General features: G+C 34.9%; 1 protein-coding gene across 24 annotated transcripts in view; it reads right to left on the bottom strand.

Moving 5' to 3' along the window:
- Positions 1 to 21,827, bottom strand: part of LOC101973495 (nuclear RNA export factor 2) — a 125,401-nt gene that overhangs the window by 27,023 nt on the left and 76,551 nt on the right. For 20 of the 24 annotated variants that reach the window (XR_013431766.1, XR_013431770.1, XR_013431769.1 and 17 more), the window contains one exon: positions 16,631 to 16,691. Coding sequence is in view for 20 of the 24 variants with exons in the window: in XM_078034528.1 (XP_077890654.1) it covers positions 16,631 to 16,691 (61 nt within the window). In the remaining 4 variants the exon portion in view is untranslated. Of the gene's footprint in view, positions 1 to 11,833; positions 13,040 to 16,252; positions 16,510 to 16,630; positions 16,692 to 21,827 lie in introns of those variants that run through there. The other 4 variants (XR_013431768.1, XM_021720467.3, XM_078034522.1 and 1 more) reach the window with 2 other exon arrangements.

A 21,827-nucleotide genomic window follows, 5' to 3' on the forward strand; every position in this document is an offset into this window, starting at 1 on the left:
CAAGAGGAAAAAAGTCTTGGATAAGTTCACAGAGGACTGAAAACAGTGGGGAAGTCAGTGAGCTTAAAATTAGATCAGTAGAAATTATACAACCTGAAAAAAAGGGATAAAATATTTGAAAGATTTAAGAAGTCACAGTGACCTGTGGACAATGCCTAGAGTTCCATATGAAATCAAGAGAGCCAATGGGGAATAAAATGTATTTGAAAAAATTATGATGGGAATTGACACAATTTGGTGAAAGACATACATTTACAGATCCAGAAGCTAAGAAAATTCCAAGCAAGACAAAGACAAAATAAAGAAAGCACACCTAAATACTGATGAATGTTAAAGTTAAAAAGAAAAATCTTGAAAGCAGTCAGATCAAGATGACCCATTGTATGTAGAATAGCAACAGTACAAATGGTGACTAAATTTTTATCAGAAACAACAGAAGCCAGAAGACAGTAGGAAAAGACAGAAAGGAAAATAAAACCCTATCAATCCATAAATATATTTTTCGGGCTGAAGAGAAATGATGCCAGGTATAAAATCAACTCTAGGAAAGAATGAAAAACATAATAAGTAGTAAATATGTGAGTAAATATAAAACACTTTTATTTCTCTCTATTTACTTGAAATATAAAAAAATTGTTTAAGGCAAAAATGATCACATTTTGAGGTTTAATGCATGTGTGTTTAATAATATGGCAATGATAGATGATCCCTGACTTCAATGTGGTCGTGCCCCAATAAACCTATGGTAAATGAAAAATATCCTAAGGTGAAAATACATCTGATCTACTAACCTATGAAATATTAGAACTTAGCAAAACAGTTTGCTGTAGAGTATCAATTGTTTCCCTTCATCATGGCATGGCTAACTGGGAACTGTGTCTCACTATCACTGCCTAGCATCATGTGAGACAATCAGGAAAAGATCTAATAATTTGAAGTAGAGTTGCTACAGAATGCATATTGCTTTAGAACCATTGTAAAGTAAAAAAAAAATTGTAAGCCAGACCACAAGTTAAGAACCATCTGTGTAGCATAAAAGAGAGGGCTGGTAAAATAAAATACATGACATTATGCTTCTTTAATTTTATGTGAGGTGGTACAATATGAACTCTAAGAATACTGCAACAGGTTAATTATTTACATTCCAATCCCTAATGTAACCACTTAAAAATGCAAAATGGTATATCTATAAAGTCATTCTATAGAGTAGAATGAAATTCTAAAATAAACTCATTTGACACAGAAGTCAATGAGGAAAAACAAAAAAAATGTAAAAGAAGACATTCAAAATAATAAAATGTTGGTATTAAATCAAATTTTATTGATAATAGACTATTGAATGTTAATAGACCACCCAAAGTACAGATTATGAAAATGTACAAAACAAGATCTAAATATAAATATTATAGCCAAATAGGCTAAAAGTTAAAGGATAGCTAAAGGTGCACCACCCAAACATTAAACATAAGAAAGGTGAGTGCTTATGTTTATACCAGGTTTTTTACTTGGTGGCTATAGGACACTGTACCTCTGCCTTACGTTATAGCCATGAACCCATGAACAGAATTCTTGCCCTTCTGGAATTCAAGTTATGGTGGTGTTGATAAAAAAATAAACAAAATATAAACTATAGAGTATGTGAGATGCTATAGTTAATTTGGAGAGGCACAGTATAGAAATAGTTAAGAGCAGAGAATTAGAAGCCAAGATCCATTGCAATTCTGCCCACTTAAAAGCTGTGTGGGGAAGGGATAATAGGAAAAGATTGGTCAACATGTACAAAATTACAGTTAGATAGGGGGAGTAAGTTTTGGTGTTCTATAGCACAGTAGGGTGACTATAGTTAACAGTATTGTAGTGTGTATATGAAAATAGAAGGGAGGACTCTGAATGTTCTCATCACAAAGAAACTATAAATGCTTGAGGTGATGGACATGCCAGATACTCTGATCTGATCATTATACATTGTATACATAATTTGAAATAACACACTGTACCCCATAATTACCTAACAATTAATATGCATCAATTTAAAACAAAAAAACCCCAAATGAATAAAAATCCCCTCTTTTCATAGTGTTACCAAATGGCTGCATATGAGCAAGGACCTGTAGGGAGTATGGACAAATAAAATACCTGAAATTTTCAAAGAGCACATTTAGCAGTTAAGTTAATGCTTTCCTGTGGTTCACAAATAAAAATTACAAATGTAGACAGCAGCAGGAGTTGATTTGGTTACCTGCAATCTAAATCCATCAAATTCATTCCCTAAGCTTTCAGGCACTTAGAGTCATGTTGAATGTTTGCCATACAATTCATATAAGGGCATAAAGCAAACCATTTTGAAAACAGGCAAAGGTTGTCCAGACCACTATCTTATCTCTAATGTGAGGTGGTATGATTGAAATACTGTTCCCACATCACTCATAGGGTCATAGAAAAATATCATGGCCAGAGGTAACTTGGCACAGAAATGAATTCATCTAAGATATATTATCTTCCAATACTCCATTATGACTTCCAGAAGGAGGTCACATAAAAGACTATACCAACACCAATAAGACAAATGGAAGTTTCTCGTGTCTTATTGAATATTTTTTCTAACATGTCATTAAATGTTGCTTCAAATATGCTTTTATTTGTTTCAAAATGCTAAAATGTGTGTACTTATCATATTCTCAGAAGGGTTGTATGGGGCACACAGGAGCTAAATTGATTATGTAAATAATGGAAGCAGACAGATATTACAAATATAGGAAAATTCATTGCTACCACAAGTAAGTGCTCTCTAGTCTTGTTTTGCCCATTTACAAATTTTATTTTTAATTGACAAATACTAATTGTATATAGTTATGGGGTATAACATGATGTTTTGATACATGTATACATTGTGGAATAATTAAATCAAACTAATTAACATATTTATGGACTCACTTTTTATGGTGAGAATGTTTAAAATATACTATTTTGGCACGAAATAGTTCATTTTTTCTCTTTACTGTAAGAAAAGCTATAGTAATAATAGTACAATAAAAAACAGCATTTTGTGTCATTTGGGCAGTCGTACAATAGGAGAGGGAAGTACAGTGGTGAACAGGATAAAGAAGATGCTACTCAGCTCCAGTCAGTCCTTTTCCTTGAGGGCATATGGGAAGGTATTCCTCCCATGTGGCCGAACTTTTCACTTTTCAAGATAAGGCAGGGAGATATGTGTGTGTGTGTGTGTGTGTGTGTGTGTGAGAGAGAGAGAGAGAGAGAGAGAGAGAGATAGAGAGAGAGGAGAGAGAGAGAGAGAGAGAGAGAGAGAGAGAGAGAATCTTCCAATTTTTACATATTAGCAACTATCTAAAAATTAAACAGTGTGTAGACAAAATTGTACCCCTTGAATCATCAGTTTTTACCTTCTAATTGTTGTAAACTGATATTTATTGAAAGATATAACATCTAAAACCAGATAAATAAAATCAAGATGAAAGAGATTTAATTAATATTTCACAAGTATCTTTATATAAACAAAGTCCAATTAAAGATTTAAAAGTAGAAAAAAAGGGAATTAAATCAACAGCAAAACACAAAGAAACTGACCTTACATGCTTTGTCCAGATATAGGAAACAAGAAGTTATTTATTACTTGATTTATTATGGACATTAATGGAAATGTTTACCAAAAAGTTTCAACGATCAAGGTTAAATATAATATCCAATGAGAAAAATGGGGACACTATGGTCAGGCCCCAAGAGCCTTCCTAAAATAAGAACAACTGTTTTTGCCTGCCACACTAATACCAGTTTATTTTATTTTACAGGGATTTTCAGTTTATATGGACTGTTGTTGTATGATCGTGATCTCTTATGGCAATGAGTAATGATCTAAATTCCATACATCAAGAAACCCTGAGCATAGAACATATTTCACAGAGAAGACAGGGAGTAAGTAGTCTTTTCTTCATGCAAATCTCAGTTACAACTTCACATAGTGAAGGAGGAAATGTCAACCGGATGTCTAGGACTCAGAATATTACTACTAGTCTTTGCTGAGCTTTGAATACTATTTTTAAAATCCTATTAATGTGAAAAAAACAGTACTCAGTTTAACAGCATTTGTGAAGTTTTATCTGCTAATATGTGGATAGTGTTTCAAGAGAGAGAAATCTACTTATCATTTGACTTTGAAAAGATACCCACCAATGGAAAATATCTCTTTGTCAAAACTAGGCAGAAAGCATACAGAATACATAATTTCCTACTGAATGATTTTTCTCAAAATTCAATATTTTTATTTTAATCCAAACACCAATATGAGACTGCACAACAATATGTTTGCTTATGGATAGTGTAAATTCAAATCATACAAATTAAGAACAAAATTAGGTTGCTTTGATTCCTAGATAAGGAATATGTGACAAAAAAGTCCCAGAATCATTGTAAATACTCTGATTTAAGCTCTCAAAATAAATATGACTGAATACAAAGGAATACTTGTTCTCCTGTTGAGACAATCCATTTTCACACACTGGGAAAAGAAATGATTTGACAGAGGGTGTTATTTTAAAGTGAAGAGGTGAATGTCTACATGGAAAGGCAATAGACTTTTCAGTTGAAAAGATGAACTTACACACTGAGAAATAAACTGAGAATTCTGATTTGATAATCTTTTAGCACAGTGGTGCCAAAGTTTGCCCACCATGCACTCAGATGTACAAAACTATGTAGCACCTTTATCTCTGCGTGACTTTACAGATTGTCTTCATTGGCTCCGTCTGCATCTTCACTATCTGTGTCTTGTTGAGAATACACAGAGTTTTTCTGGTTGACCTTGCCCTCCATTTTGACATTCTGCATTACAGGTTTGGGCATGTGGGTGTTTGTGGAGTGGACAGACAAGGAACAGTGGTAGTTTGTCCCTGTGGTGGTAAGCAGCTCCCCGCACTCATGAATGCTGAGGTATAACAGATATTGGCCATGACCTTTTTCCTGGGTCCCCAACTCTTTAATCACCACAATGTTTTCAAAAGTAGTACATTACCTCTTTATTGTCATATATACATATATAATATATGTCAAAATCAATGTAAAATAATGACATAAGCAATAGATTATTGCTAAGTAGCAAAAATTCTGCCTAACCACATTTTAAAGGAGAATATCAGAGAAATTATACAAAGTGTTTGGAATGTACTATATGGCCTTTAAGATATCAGAATTGCAATTCCCAGAATCCTTTCTTCCATAAATGAGGGTATTTGGGTGTAAATAAATAGCATAACTATATTAAAGATACACAAGACATGCACTGTACAAACACTTATGTAATTTAAGATCTTGGGACTTTTTTTTTTTGGTACTGGGGATTGAACTCGGGGTACTTAATCACTGAGCCACATCCTCAGCCCTTTTTTATATTTAGGGTCTCACTAAGTTGCTTAGAGCTCACTAAATTGCTGAGCTGGCTTTGAACTTCTGAATCTCCTGCCTCAGCCTCCCAAGCTGCTAGGATTACAGGCGTGCATCATCACTTTCATATCTTGGGACAATTTCTTAGCATATGTTTCCTGACAGAGTTTGAAAGAGGAGAGGAGATATATGCATTTCCTTTTATTATTTAATGCTTTATCCTGTCAATTTTTTTACTCTTCAGTGTAACAGAGAAATACACGTTCACTGTAACATGCAGAAAGGAAGTGCAGTCATCTTTCTTCAAGGGAACATGTTTATAAGAAGTTGGAAATGGGTATCTGGGCATCAGAGATAAGAACGAGGTGGACAAATAGACTCCACCTGGCGGTGCCCCATGAATGTGTACTGAATAAACAAAAGATGGTGAATGACTCAGCTCTGGGAGTTGTTATCAATAAATGAAATTGCATAGACATTTTTAGTTTTGTTTCCCCATGTGAAAATTTTAAATATATTTAGTAATATTCATTGCATATTTTTTTATCTCTGCAAAAATCGATGCTTTTCTATTGCAGCAAAGATAGACTAGTGAGCCTGTCGCCACCAGTTGGTCAAAGTTAGAACTACAACTCTAGATATCTTGGAGGCCCTTATGCAAGGAATTGGGAGAGGGAGGGAATCTAACAGGATAACGCAATAATAATAAAAGGAAATGCATATATCTCCTCTCCTCTTTCAAACTCCATTAGGAAACATATGCTAAAAAATAGTCTCAAGATCTGGAAATGATGGTGCATGCCTGTCATCCCAGCAGCTTGGGAGACTGAGGCAGGGGAATCAGGAGTTCAAAACCAGCCTAAGACCTGACCCCACAAACCGGGCTTGCTGGAGACTTAAATGACACAGGCAGCCTTTCCTGCAGAATCAGTTGCTGCCTGGCTCACAGCTCCTGGCAGGAAGTTCCATTCCTGTCTTCTAATGAAAAGAAAACAGTGTTAGTGTATCTGAAGGAGTTGTGTGTGTGTGTGTGTGTGTGTGTGTGTGTGTGTGCGCACTCATGTGCCTGTGTGTAGGTGAGGGAGGTTATTTTGTATTCTTGGTCATATCCTTTTAGACACATTTGCTTTATAACATGAACCTACTCATACATATCTGTTATTATCAACAATTAATGTGACTGAACATACTATACATATGGCATGTAATTTGCCTTTTAAAAAATAAATTGTTAACTGTGAATTCTTTTTCAGGCTAGTAGATTTATATGAAATTAGTTCTGAAGTCAAATCATAACAAGATTTTTTCCTCACTTACAAAATTTGTTACTTTCCTAAATCACAAAACTAAAATATGTTTACAATTGAAAGAAATCAAACAATAAGACTTGTACATGTGGAAAGTAAAATAATCCTGTATCTACTTCCTCTCTCCTACCTAAGATATCCATTGTTAATCATTCAGGGCATAATATGTTGATGATCTTTTTTCTCCAAAGAGAGAAAATGTTTGTGAGAATATATTTATATGGGAATACATGTATAGATGTATACACACATATATTATAAAAATGTGATGACTCTAAACTGTATATGCAACTTACCATTGTTAGCTCAGGATAAAGTTACTTTGACTTTTATTTTTGTGTTAATTTTTGTTGGACACGTCATAGTTTAATTGCATTCGAATAATTTTCTATGAGATTTACATTTTTTTATGTATTTTTCTTTCTCTTGGTTAAAAGTCTCTGATATACAAAGTGTTTTCTGAGGTATATGTGAAAATTTCCCCCACAATTTTTATACATCTTTTAAATTTTAAATGTAATTGATTTTTTTAAGAGAGAGAGAGAGAGAGAGAGAGAATTTTTAATATTTATTTTTTAGTTTTTGGCAGACATAACATCTTTGTTTGTATGTGGTGCTGAGGATTGAACCTGGGCCGCATGCATGCCAGGCAAGCACACTACCGCTTGAGCCATATCTCCATCCCAAAATGTAATTGATTTTTATAATGAATAAAACAATATAGTTCATTGTCAAAGTTTCAAAGAATTGGAGGAGTGCAGAGATTGCCATTTTCTGGGAAGATTTAAGGTAGAGATCATTCAAAGCCCAGGAAGACAACACAGTGGGCAAAGCTTGGGTTTCAGAGTCTGTGTGCACATACACTATGTGCATGGCATAATTCAGGAACAAAACCATAAAAGTTTACAATGGCCAGTTCATATTCTCTGGAAGGTATCCTCCGCAATGAAGGTTGCTGGGAATACCATGTGGAGGTGAAAAAGCTGAATCTCTTACTTGCTATTTTCCTAGAAATGTGGTTTATCCTTGGCAATCTTGATGCTGATCATCAGTGAATTGGAAATAAAGGTGCTTTCTTCACACAGTTGTTTTGGGGAAACAACAACAACAACAAAAAACCCATGAAGGCTTTACTGATTACTGTCTCTGCCTGACCCTGCCTTCTCTCTCATGCAATAGAGATGACTGTGATAGAAACTAAATAAATAGCATAACTCTCAGAAATTGGGTCCCTGAAAGTAGGGAGGCAAATATGTGCAAACTCTCTTGATGTATTAGCCATGATGACTCTAGTTTTGTAGGATAAATTACCTAAGGGGCTTGGGAATACAACAAAAAATTGTCACACCATTTTCTGCCATCTAACATGCTTTCCTGCCCTTGGCATTTTGCCTTTTATATTGTAAGAGAAGAAAGACTGTAAGAGACATAAGAGAAGGGGCTGGGGTTGTGGCTCAGTGGTAGAGCACTTGCCTAGCATGTGTGAGGCACTGGTTTCAATCCTCAGCACCACATAAAAATAAATAAGTAAAATAGAGGTTAAAAAAAGAGGTATAAGAGTAGATTCCCTTTCAAGGAAGAGACAGTAGAGGGAACCAATACTAATAGCAGATCTGCAGGAGAGAAGGCTACAGTAAGGGAACACCTGTGACCTGACCTGTTTGTAATTACATCACTTCCCCAGAAGTAGAAGGTTATTCCTTGGAAATTCATGATGAAATTACCAATGTCCACGTGGGGGATCTATGCTGTCCTATTCATCTATGAATAGGACATCTATGACTGGTCCCCTCATACTTTAGAGAGAGTGACATTACAACATTCACTGCTTCAGTCTGTAGTCCCACTGCACACTTCAACTCCATTGCCTCAACCCCAAATCATGTACCCCAACTAGCACTCTCAACACAGTATGATTCTCTAAATACTCTGTAAAGGCTAAATACTGTTTTGTTTGTTGATCTGCATTGGTGGTTTTCAAAGTGTGGTCCTCAGACCATCACCAGCAACAGCTGGGAACTTTCTAGAAAATACTAATTTTTAGGCTCCATTCCAGAACTACTGAATCAGAAATTCTTGGGATGAGTTCTAGCAATCCTTTAATAAGCCTATCATGTGATTCTGATGTAAACTGAAATTTGAGACCCATACTCTGAAAATTCTTTAAATAATGTAGCAAATGTAAAGTGTTAACTTCTGAGTTAATTAATTAATAATTATTTTATTTCACTTTTTTCATAACTTCCAAAGTAGTATTTGTTGGTTTACCAAATGAATATCTTTACATGGAAAAATAAGATTGAAATTGGTGGTCAGTGCCATCTGGTGATCAAACTTAGAATTGCAGCTTGGCACCCTGGCTATTCTTGCCTCCAAGAGTCCTAGAATTAGAGTAAGTTATACTCCATGTATGCATAATATGTCAAAATACACTCTGCTGTCTTGTATATCTAAAAGAACAAATTTTAAAAAGAGACTTAGGAAATATAGAGGGGGAGAAAGAGGACTATCCTCATGGAAGCTCAGAGGAGAAACTTTCTGGAAGTTGTATGACAAAGGAAGCATTAGGTGATGATGCAGACAGGGCCCACAGACATTTAATCTTGTGATACAATATTTCCTTAGGCTCCTCTCTCTGATTCAATGTAGTTAAGTTAATGTGCATGTGTGGTTATAAATATCAAGCTCCTTTTTATGTTACAATATATTTAGTATCTTTTACTATCCATATATTTTTGCAGCATTAGTTTTAGAAATCAAACTACAATCAGTTTTATCATATGCTGGCATAGTTTTATCTTAGTAATTTGCTAATTAAAATTCTGTGTAAGTGTTCTCTCAGCACTTGGCAAAACTGCAGAAGGATAAATGTAAAGGAGGCATTATCTTTGCCTACTACCTTATTGTATCTTGCCTCAAAATAATCACTCAATTGATTTTTAAATACTTTCCAGATGTTTTATGTGGGTTTCTTTATATTTAAAAATATAATAATAGGGGCTGGGGTTGTGGCTCAGTGGTAAAGCACTTGCCTAGGACATGTGAAGCCCTGGGTTTGATCCTCAGTACCACATAAAAATAAATAAAATAAAAGTATTGGGTTCAACTACCATCAAAAATAGTTTTTTTTTAAAAATATGTATATTCTTATGAAAATATGTATTCTTCAGAAATCAGATATCTTTGAACAACATGTTCTGTATATTGCTTATATATTTATATACCTCAGTGCTTTTATTATATTTCTTGAAGTTTTGGTGTGTTTGAGCAATTTAACATATGTCGATTGCCATTCATTTTTCTTTTTTAAATTACCTGTTGTCATAGGTGAACATGACTCTTTTGGCTAGTCTGATTTCCCTTTGTCAGGCAGATTAATTATGTCTGTAAATTATGTTACAAATGTGTCTAATTCAAGCACTTCTTCTAGTATCCTAATATGAACAGACACTTTATGAATGGTCTCCTGGGAAGGGGTACTCTGAACATTCATACTGGACTTATCACTGCTGAGATGTGTATAAGGGAGATGACATATACTGGTTTTACTTACTTTTGAGATCCTGACCACTGCTGTAGGAATATTACACTTGTGTACATTGTGACCTCTTTGTTATGACCCTAGACACTTTTGCTCACCAACACTGTGAGATATGAACAGGGTTGTAGCCACTTAAATACAGTAGCTCTTACTATGAATTATATATTTTAAAAGAATAAAGAAGAAAGAAAAAAATGGTTATTTCAGAATGGGGTAATCATTGTTTATTGAAAAGTATTTCATAATCAGTATTTCGAAAAGATATTTGGGGGTTAATTCATTTTGCCAAATTCAAGCCTCGGGATATTAATCATCCTGCCTGCCCTCCCACCCCAACAGAAAATATTAATAATAATTTGATGTATATTCATCTGATTTTTGTGTATATCTTAATATAATACAGATATATTTATTCAAATGTAAGCCCAATATTCTTTTATAAACTTATGACTGCCCTATAAATATTGTGTTGATATTTACCTGTTTCATGTAGTCTGAGAGCTTATTTAGCATTTAATCAGTTCTATCATTGGGCATGTTTTCAAGTGTTTTATTGGGATTTTATGTTATATTTTATGTGCATACTCTGTTGTAAGTTTTGGCCTATTTCTCTGTTATGCGTTTGAGGATATTAACCTCATATCTGTAGTAAAAGTTGCAAATATTTTATATACTTTGAATTTTTAAATTTTGCTACGCATTTAGTAATTTCTAGGTAGATGACAGGTAAATGGGTAGATGACAGATAAGCAGTAAAGCTCATCATTAAAGAAAAATCCTAATCAATACTCCTAAGTTCATTGATTGTCTTCCAAGATAATAGAGCATAAAAATATTGGTTCTGTTTAATTACAGGTTTTGAATTCCTGATAATTAATTGACAAGGTTCTTTCTCCAGGAAATTTGCTTAACTTCTCAGTTTTATTTTAAGTAATTTCTTGTCCCCTTATTTTCCTCCTTGTTTGAACAATTTCCATCTAATTTTAGATAAGAGTATAAATGTGAACAAAATAATATCCGTGCCCACTGCAAAACCACAGGATCTTGGGTGAGCCTCTTCTACACTGGCCTCAGCCTTAACACAGAAGAACACTCAAATTAAAAACAGTTGTTATGGGTGCAAGATTTGGGAGGAGACAGAGGGATTTGACCTAGGAACCCTCTGTTGTGGGATTTGTGATCTTGAATAAGTAATTTACTTTCTTTACTCTCTGTAAAACAAGTATACATTATATTTATTACAAAACAAAACAAAAATTCCTCTTGTGCTAAAGGGGAATTGTAATGGTACCTGCCCCCTTGAGGTTGTGGTGAAAATTAAAAAATGACTACATTGAAGGCAATCAGAGCAATGTCTAGCACCTTCTAATATTAAGTGTATGCTTGCATCATTCATTATGATTACCAGGACCCCTCCCAGCCATTCAAAAGATAAATCATTGGGGTTTGCATTGCCAGGTAGTGCAATTATTTGGTAGTGGGGCAATTTCATTATTGTTGAGAACAGACTGGTTGATGTACATTGCCATCCAGCGCATTTGGAGGCATAGTTCAAGAAATTGGACAGGTGCATAAAAATCAAAACTCAATATTTTTCCCATGTCACATGATTTAATATTAAAAGTCAACAGGACAAGGATAGCATAAAATTACATATACATCATGGTTCCATGAAATTTGGATGTAATATATACCATGTATTAGCACATATTCAAAGAAACAAAAAATAAAGGAATGAAACACAACAAATATTAATGTTTTTTTTCAGTGATGGTGGAAGTGCTGGTTATTGTATAATTAAACATATTTTAATCAGTTGGTAAAATGAGTATACATCAGATTTATAATAAAAACTAACCTCTAAAATCTTTGATACTTATCAAACATACCAAATATACAAGTGTTACAGAGAGCTATAAAATGAAGGTTTATGTACCCAATACTCATACTAAGTAATAAACTTGACAAATGCTTTGGGCCCTTCCCCTAAATTGTACATTGTCTTTTCCTTTGCCCTGAAGATATAACATAACCAGAATAAGTTGTTCATCCTCTCCACAAGTTGCTTTATATTTGTATTGTGAATGAAAAGATCCTTAAAATGTTATATGTATATGTTTTATATTTATTTATTTCATACTGTAGGTGTTCTTATCTTTCATTTGATAATTTTATTTAACATTATATTTTCTGAGATATCTAGATAGATAGATAGATAGATAGATAGATAGATAATCTCCTTATTCTTATAGGTCTGGGACATTCTTTCTCTCTGCTATGTAATATTATACTCAAAGAATTCATCTCAATGTATTATTTGGATAACTTTGATGGATGTTTTGGTTTTTCATTCTTTCACAAACAATACAACAATGAATATTATTATATATGAGTCAGGCCATGTGCCCACATGCCAGATATTCTCTAATTACCTGTTACTCAAAGCACAATCCATTAAATAGCAGCTTCAGAATTACTTGATTTATTAGGGTTCTCCAGAGAAACAGAACCAATAAGGTGTGTGTGTATGTGTGTGTGTGTGTTTGTGTATTTATTGGGAGTTTGCTCATGAAAGAATGGAGCCAGGAATGTCCCAAATCTACAGAGAAGTCCAGCAGACTGAACACCCAACAAACAGCTCCAATTGGAGGCAGTCTGTAGCAGAATTCTCTCTCCCTTGGGGTAAGTCAGTCATTTCTTCCTCCAATATCTTTGAAGGAGGTTGGATGAGGCCAATCCATACTAGGCAGGGTAATCTGCTTTACTCAAGGCCTGCTGATTTAAGTGCTGATTTCATCTAAAAATGCCATCACAGAAACATTAAAAATGTTCTACCAAATATCTGAGTATTGTCACCTACCCAAATTGACCTATAAAATTAAGTATCACAGCTGGATCCTGTTACAAATGTAGATTTTAAGGCCTTAGCACAACTTTCCCAATCCCCAGAAAGTGTGTCTTCCTACCATTTCATCATCACATTCCTTTGATGCAGTTTAGGATGCTAAAACACCCAGACACTTTCTCTATTTTTTAAATATTTATTCTTAAGCTTTAGGTGGATACAATATCTTTATTTTATATTTATGTGGTGCTGAGGATGGAACCTGGTGCCTTGTGCATGCTAGGCGAGCACTCTACCACTAAGCCACAACCCCAGCCCCAACTTTCTCTATGTTTTTATATTCTGGTGAGGGTGGGGACTAGTGTCTAACATTTCCTGTTCTGAGTCTGAGTTTCATGCCTTTGTATATTCACTGTGGGAGTGAAGGGTTCACAACTACCTTCTGGTTTTCTCCAGTAGACAGGTTATGGGAGGGTATAATCACAAGGGGTAATGTGTGAAAGGGAAGTCTGTGTGGAGGGGAATAATGCTAAGCCTTCTGAGAAGCAAAATAGGAGGAAAGGAATCCATGTTTACAATGATAATCAGCAGTTAAGCATAGGGCTGAGGGTTGGAGCTATGGGCGGCGTCCCAGGAGTATGGGGATCAGTTCAGAAACAGATTTTGGAACAAAGAGTTAGGAGTGAAGAGTAATAAGCAGGACCCAAGGGTATTCTGAGGAGAGGCACACAATTGGAGTGAGTTCTGGAAAAGAGCATCATCAGGGCCACTGTCCCTGGTGTTCCTGTAGGCACTCCTGGGTCCCCTTCCCCACAGAGGCTGCTGGGCCCTGATGGGTCACGGGCGGAAGTCTACTACCTACCCTCACATGTAACCTTTGTAAGAGGTGCACTTTTTTGGAGGTGTCCATGAACTTGATGCTTTTGTACGTGATGGACAGGAAGGGAAGTGACATATGGAAAATAATACCACTATTAGATCTAAGCTCATGTGAGTTCTGTAGTCTCAGCATCCTTCTCACCTTATCCCTAAGCAGACTGTTTAAGGACCCAGGGAAATGAACATAGGAGCTGTAGATGGACCTTGCTGGCCACAGCTTCCATTTGCTGACTCCTACACTAATCAGTTCTCTCACCAGACACTATATGCAATTAACCCCAAATTAACAATGTCAAGAATAAAAGATCATCACATATATCCTATAAAATTGATAGCATGTGTGATTGTAAACAACTTTGTGTCAATAATGGATATAAATGGGTACATGCATTATGAATCTCTCTAAAATATTTATCTCTATATAAAATATTTATATGTGTAAATATGTATGTATATAGGATGCAATTGTTCTGTGTGGGCACTAAAAATAAATATGCTTAAGTAGATGTTCATAAACAATGTATAAGTATACCTGCTGTCCCCAAACCACAAATTTCAGTAACAATATTAGAATCATCATTTACTCTTCCAAGAAATATCCTAAGGGAATATTTGTAGATAGAAGTGTGTGCGTGTTTGTGTGTGTACATATTTATATACCAACTCACCTGGGGGGCATCTCAGGGTTAGCATTTGCTTGCCTGGTGGCATGGGCCTAATGATAGCTGTGGGAATTAGCAGGTGGGTGATTGGAAGGAAACCATGCTTTCTGATCTGGCTAGGGAAGGAGTTTGAGGATGTGGAAGCCTGATGGTAGAGGAAGTAGAGGATCCATGCCATGGTTTCCATGGCTCCTGCCTACTAGGGAACCCAGATAGCTGAGAGAGCCTGAGTTGAGCCAGACACTGCGATTGTTCAATACCATGTGAGGCCATCTCTATCCCTTCCTATGAGGCCAAGAAGTATGTGGTGTAATCTCTGTTCCCAATGTAAGAAGGCCAAGGCTTAGTGAGTTGCAGGAGCTTGGCTCTGACCACTGAGGTCCTATTTGGAAGAACAGTTGTCATTATTCTTTATGTAATGCCAACTGTTGCCTCAGTACCAATTTTTCAGAAATCCACACTTCAATATCTGGCTCCCTACTGGAAGCATATATAAAAATCCAAAAGTGTCAAGTGGTAAGAAATTATTTCTGCCAAACACCCAAGAAGTACAGGCAATTATTGCCAACTGGTGGTGCTTCACCCATGTCATTTATAGGATAACAACTTGAAAATCTTGTACTGCTATTATTTTACTTTAAAAAATTATACCTGTTTTCTAAAGTGCAAGCATTCCAGAAGTGTGAAGAATATAGTATGCAGATGGCATGTTCAACAATTGCATGGAATTTGGAACTTCTAACTGCCAGTCAATAGGAATATCCCATAGGACCACACCATTGTTGTTATTTGTCAATGAACACAACACATGTGGTTAAAGCCACTCAAGATCATGGCCCTGAGCACCTGCTATCAGCTCTGTGAGGGATGCACTGGGCAGACATGCTGATTCTTCCCCTGCAAGTGCTGACTGCAAACTCCTCCCAGAGCACCTTCAGGAAAGGGAAAGGGTGGAAAGCTGGGTAGGGAGACAGATGGAAGGGTGGGAAAAGCTGTGGAAAAGCCCATTTCCCATTTACCTATGTGCATCTCACAAAGCTAAGCATGGTACGGTCTATGAAAATGCTCACATGATTAGGAATGAGAAGTAAAATATGTGAGCCCTCACCTACCTAATTTCCTTCCTTCCATCCGTCCACAGCCCCTGAAATCCAGGAAGCATCCTTTGAGAAGTTTCTCTTGTGCCAAGTCACACCCTAGCTTCTGAAGAGCGCTGGGTAGAGCATCTCACAGTCTCAACATCATCAAAGGCCAACATGGTATATACGTGTGTCCTTTCTCATGAAAATTTATTTACAAGTACCCATGGAAGAAAGCCTAAAAAGATCTGCTTAAGGACAGCCAGGACAGCATCCCTCACAGAAGTGATATTGATGTTCTCTCTTCATGTTCTTGAAGGCCTTCAGCCACTTATTTTCACATTCAAATAACAATAGCACAGAATCTCATATCATATGGTCAGTTCTGTTGGATCTTTCCCAATGACTGGCAGTTAGCAGTTTCAAATTTCAGGCAAGTTTTGAACCAAATTTATTCTCCACACTTCTGGTGGGAGCAGGGGTGCCCAAGTCCTCACTGGCTTACAGCTATGTCAAAGAAGATCAATCCTGGGCACAACAACATGTAAAGTGGAATATCAATCTTTATTATGAAAATAAACGGCCACTTTCAATGGGGAAAACAGAACAACTGGCCCTTAGGAAGGCTATGTTTACCTAGCCTACAGGTTAACTTTGGCTTCTTGGTCAGCTAGATCTCCAAAGCATCATAAACTTAAGTTGGTGACAGAGAAACAATGATGTGGATGAAAAGAACATCAATATTCAAGGGCTCCTTTCAGGGTAACTGTTTGAAGGCCTCTTCTGGGATCTTGCCCTCCGTCTGGAGGGAAGGAATTGGAATGTCAGAAGAGCTAGGTGCCCTGAGTTCCATCCACCCAATCTCTATTTTACTGAAGGCCCACAGACATACATTTTTTACCCTCTTGGCCCCCAGGTCTCACCTGAAGCATAATGAAGACCTGACCAGCTCTGGTGTAGTTCCACTCGTTGTCTTCAAGGCACCTTCAGTGAGAGAAGAACAGGTGATCTCCATTATTACCATAGTACAGACACACTGGCCACAAAATGCCATCTCTTAACCTATGCTGCTCTTTTGCTGGGATGCATGTACTAGAATGAAGACCACTGTAATGATGAAAAAAGACCTTGTGAAAACCAAAATGTCTGTCACTATCATTCATGCTCACCCAAATTCAAAGCAGAAAAATAGGGATGTTCAAAAGCATCGATCATCCTGATAAAAAGATGCTCAAGAATATAACAAATTGAAATTCAAAAATAAAGAATTCCAATCCCTTTAAAATTGTAGATAAAAGACACATTTACTCTCTTCAGGTGTATAATTTAATGGTTTCTAGCATATTCACAATATTGTGTGATTTCCTCATCTATCAAATTCCTCAAAAAGAAACTCTTAACTGTTAGAGATAACTATTCTCCCTCTTCTCCCAGACCCTGGCAACAACAACTCTTCCTTATATCCTGGACATTTCATATAAGTGGAATCATACCATGTGTCTTTTTGTGACTGATTTCTTTTACTTATTATATTTTCAAGGTTCACCTATGTTATAGCATGTATCAGGACTATATTATTTTTAATGATTGAATAAAATTCTAGTGCATGTATGTACCACATTTATTTATTTGCTCATCACCCTTGAGTTCTTTCTACTTTTCATCTATTAGAAATAATGCTGCTATGGACATACAAATTTTTGAAAAAAGATACATTATCATTATTCATAGTATATGCTTAGGAATGGGATTACTGGGCCACTCCATGTTTAAAATTTTGAGGAACCACTAAAATGTTTTAATGGTAACAGCTTCACTTTACATTCCCACCAGTAATTTATGAGGTTTTTAGTTTTTCTACAACTTCACGAGCATTTATCTTCTTTTTCAACTATTAAAGTCATTTTTGTGTGAAGCAGTATTTCATTATAGTTTCGATTTGTATTTCCCTAATGACCATTGATGTTGAGTATGTTTTTATGTGATTTGCTTGGTCATTTATATATCTTCTTTGGAGAAACATCTATTCCAATGATTTCCCCACTTTCAATTTTTTTTGTCTTGTTATTGTTGAGTTGTAAGTGTCCTCCATATATTCTGGATAGTACTATTTACTTCCAAACGTTTTCTCCATTTCTCTGGGTTGTATTTTACTTTCTGGATATTGTCCTTTGGTGCAAACAACTTTTTAATTTTCATGAAGTTAACCATATCTATTTTCTTCAGTTGCTTGAGCTTTTGATATCATATGAAAGAAACTATTGCCTAATCCAAGGTCATCAGGATATAAACTTCTATTTCCTTCTCAGAGCTTTTTAGTTTTAGTGTTACTTTTAGATCTTTATATTTGATCCTTTGAGTCAATTTTTGTTTGTGATAAGTGGAAGGGTTCAAAATTTTTTATCTTATAATTTTATATACATATAATTATCTATTTGTCCACCGAATAGATGCACCATTTATTTTAAGGAAGATTATTCTTCATTGTTTTCAAAATTCTTTAAAAATTATTTTTTTAAGATTATAAAAATTATAAAAATTAAGATTGTAAGGTTGTAGCTCAGTTGTAAAGTGCCTGCCTAGCATGTGTGAGGTACTGAGTTTGATTCTCAGCACCACATATAAATAAATAAAAATAAAGTTCTATCAACAACAAAAATAATTTTTTAAAAAATCAATTGAAAATGGGAGTTCATAACCCACTTGAATCAAAGTGTGAAATATGATATATCAAGAACTATGTAATGTTTTGAACAACCAACAATAAAAATTAAAAAAAATTAAAAAAAAATAAATTGACCATAAATGTCAGGGTTTATTTTTGAATTCTCAATTTTATTGCATTGATCTACATATCTATTCACATGCCAGTACCATGCAGTGTTTTAAATTTTTATTTCGGTTTGTAGTGCTGGGGATTGAACACAGGGCCTCTCTTATGGTACACAAGCACTCTCACTGAACTGCATCCCCAGTCCACCCTGCAGTTTTGATTACAGTAACTTTGTACTAAGTTTTGAAACAGGGAAGTATGAGATTACTAATTTTCTCTTCTCTCTAAAGACTACTGTGGCTATTCTGAGACCATGTTTTGAAGTTAGGTAGCATAATGCCTCCTGCTTTGTTCTTTTTGCTCAAAATGGCTTTGGCTATTTTTGTGTTTGTGTGTGTGTGTGTGTGTGTGTGTGTGTGGTTCCATATAAATATTATATGTTTTTTTTCTAGTTCTATGAAGAATACCATTGACATTTTAATGATTTTTTAAAATATTCTTTTAGTTGTCAATGGACCTTTTATTTACTTATATGTGGTGCTGAGGATGGAACCCAGTGCCTCACACATTCCAGGCAAGTGTGCTACTGCTGAGCTACAGCCTCAGCCCTCCATTGACATTTTAATAGACATCACACTGAATCCATAAATTGCTTAGGGTTAGTATGGGCCTTTTAACAATATTGATTCTTCCAATTCATGACACAGTATGTCTTTCCATTTTCTTTTGTCCTCTGCACCTTTCATAAATGCTTTATAATAACCATTGTAGAGATCATTCACCTCTTTGGTTAACTGTATTTCTAGTTCTTTTAATTTTTGTAGCAATTGTAAAAGGTATTCCTTTCTTGATTTCTATTCTGTATAACTCACTACTGGTATATAGCAACACTATTGATTTTTTATGTTGATTTTGTATCCTGTAACTTTGCTGAATTCATTTATTAGTTCTAATTTTTTGTTGAGATTTTGGGTTTGCTACATAGAACGTCATGTCATCTGTAACTGTGACATTTTGATTTCATTTTTTACCAATTTTTCTTATTTTTAATTATTTTTATTTTTATTAGTACATATTATTTGTACCTATTAATAGAGTTCAGTGTAATACTGAACAATTCATATTTTATGTTTCAAAGGTGATTTATTTATTCATTTGTATGGAGTATATTAATTTTACAAAATGGTAGATTTCATTGTGGCATATTGGTGCACAAATAAATATATAATTTGATCAACTCCACTTCCTAATAACATCCCAACATCCCATCTCAGCTCTCCTGATTCTCTTCCTCTACCCTACATGTCTCTCTTCTACTTTCATGGCATCCCTATTTTCCCCCTCCAGTTTCCACAGATGTGGGAAAACATGATAGCTTTCTTTTTGAGTATGACTTATTTCACTTTGAATTATAATCTCAGTTCCACTCATGTACCTGCAAATTACATAATTTTGTTCTTTTTTATGGTTGAATAAAACTCCATCATGTATACACCACATTTTCTTTATCCATTCACCTGTAGACAGATACCTAGGTTGGTTCCATAACTTGGCTATTGTGAATTGTACTGCTATAAACTTGGGTATGTATACATTTCTAAAATATGCTGACTTTAATTCTTTTGGATCAATACCAAGGAGTGGTAAAGCTGGATAATGTAGTAGTTCTATTTTTAGTTTATTAAGGAACCTCCATACCAATTTCCATAGTGGCTGTAGTAATTTACATTCCCACTAACAGTATATAAGATTCTTTTTTCACCATATCCTCACCAGCATTTATTGTAATTTGTATTCTTGATGGTTGCCATTCTAACTGGAATGAAATGGATTTGATTTACATTTACTTGATTGCCAAAAATGTTGAATATTTTTCATATAATCATTGGCCATTTGTACTCTCCTTTTGAGACATATTTGTTTAGTTCATTTCTTAATTGATTGCATTTTTTTAATGTTGAGATTTTTGAGTTCTTTCTATGTTCTGGATATTAGTCCTCTGTTGGAGGAGTAGCTGGCAAAGAGTTTCTCCCATTGAGTAGGTTCTCTTTGATATGCAGAAACTTTCAGTTTGATGCCATCCCATTTATTGATTCTTTCTCTTATTTCCTGAGTTATAGGGATACTATTTATGAAGTTTTGCCTGCACCTATATTGAAGTGTTTCCACCATTTTCTTTTCCTTCTGTCAGTTTCAAAATTTCTGGTCATGTACTTAAAGAATTAAGACCATTTACATTCATTGTTAATATACAGAGGTATATGTTACTTCCTGTAATTGTGGTTTATTTCTAAGGTTTGAATCATTTCTATTTCTCAGCAGCTTATTTATTTTTCTAATGTGATTTATTCTTTCTCCTCCATTCTTTCTTATTTTTATCTTGCTCTTCTCTGTATAGGATTCTTTGAGTATGTTCTACAATGCTAGTTTAATGATTATGAACTCCTTTAGTTCATGCTTATTTTGGAAGGTTTTTATTTCTTCTTTGATTTTGAATAAAGTGAAAAATTAAGTATTAAAGGAAGAAAGATTTCCATTAAATGATATAGGGCATGACAAGGAAAAGTAAAGAGGAAGTTAACAAAAAAGGCAGAGGAAAAGGCAGAAGAGAGACTAAAACAGATAATGTGAGCAGACACAGAGAAAAAAAGAGGGCAGAGTATAACAATGAGAAAGACAGAAGAGTAAATCCAATTAATACATTAAAATACATAAAATTGGATTAAAGTATGCAATATCAAAAAGTGAGGAAAACTGTGAAGTAAACACAGAAGAAAATAACAATGAAGTAAAAAACTTACATTAAAGATTCTAAAAATATTCCTTGCTGAGTTATTTAACATGGAGTGATCTCTTACTGGGGGTATATCTCAGAGCCAAGGCAGAGATGTGTTACACAGTTCCTTGGCATGTCTAGGCACCTAATTGCTCTTTGAAGAGTTAGAAGGAGTGCCCCCTGATTATCTGTGGTCTAGAATTGTTCATTCATCTTGATGAATTGACTGATTCATCATTATATAATGACCTTCCTTGTTTCATTTTACTGCTTTTGATTTAAACTCTGTTTTTCAATATAAATATGGATACTTCTTTATTTTGGCTTCTATTTGCATAGAATACCTTATTCTATTCCTTCACTTTCAATCTATGCGTGTCCTTACAGGTGAAATGAGTTTCTTTTAAGTAACATATTGCCATTGTTTTTAATCCATTCTGCCACTCTATATCTTTTAATTGGAAAACTTAAGGCATTTATATTCAAGGTATTTATGGATACCTAAGTTCTTACTTGTTTTCTAATTTCTTTGTAGTTTTTTTCCTTCTTTCTCCCTCCCTCTTTTGTAGTT

This window comes from Ictidomys tridecemlineatus, chromosome X (assembly GCF_052094955.1).
Source record: "Ictidomys tridecemlineatus isolate mIctTri1 chromosome X, mIctTri1.hap1, whole genome shotgun sequence".
NCBI classification, from domain to species: domain Eukaryota; kingdom Metazoa; phylum Chordata; class Mammalia; order Rodentia; family Sciuridae; genus Ictidomys; species Ictidomys tridecemlineatus.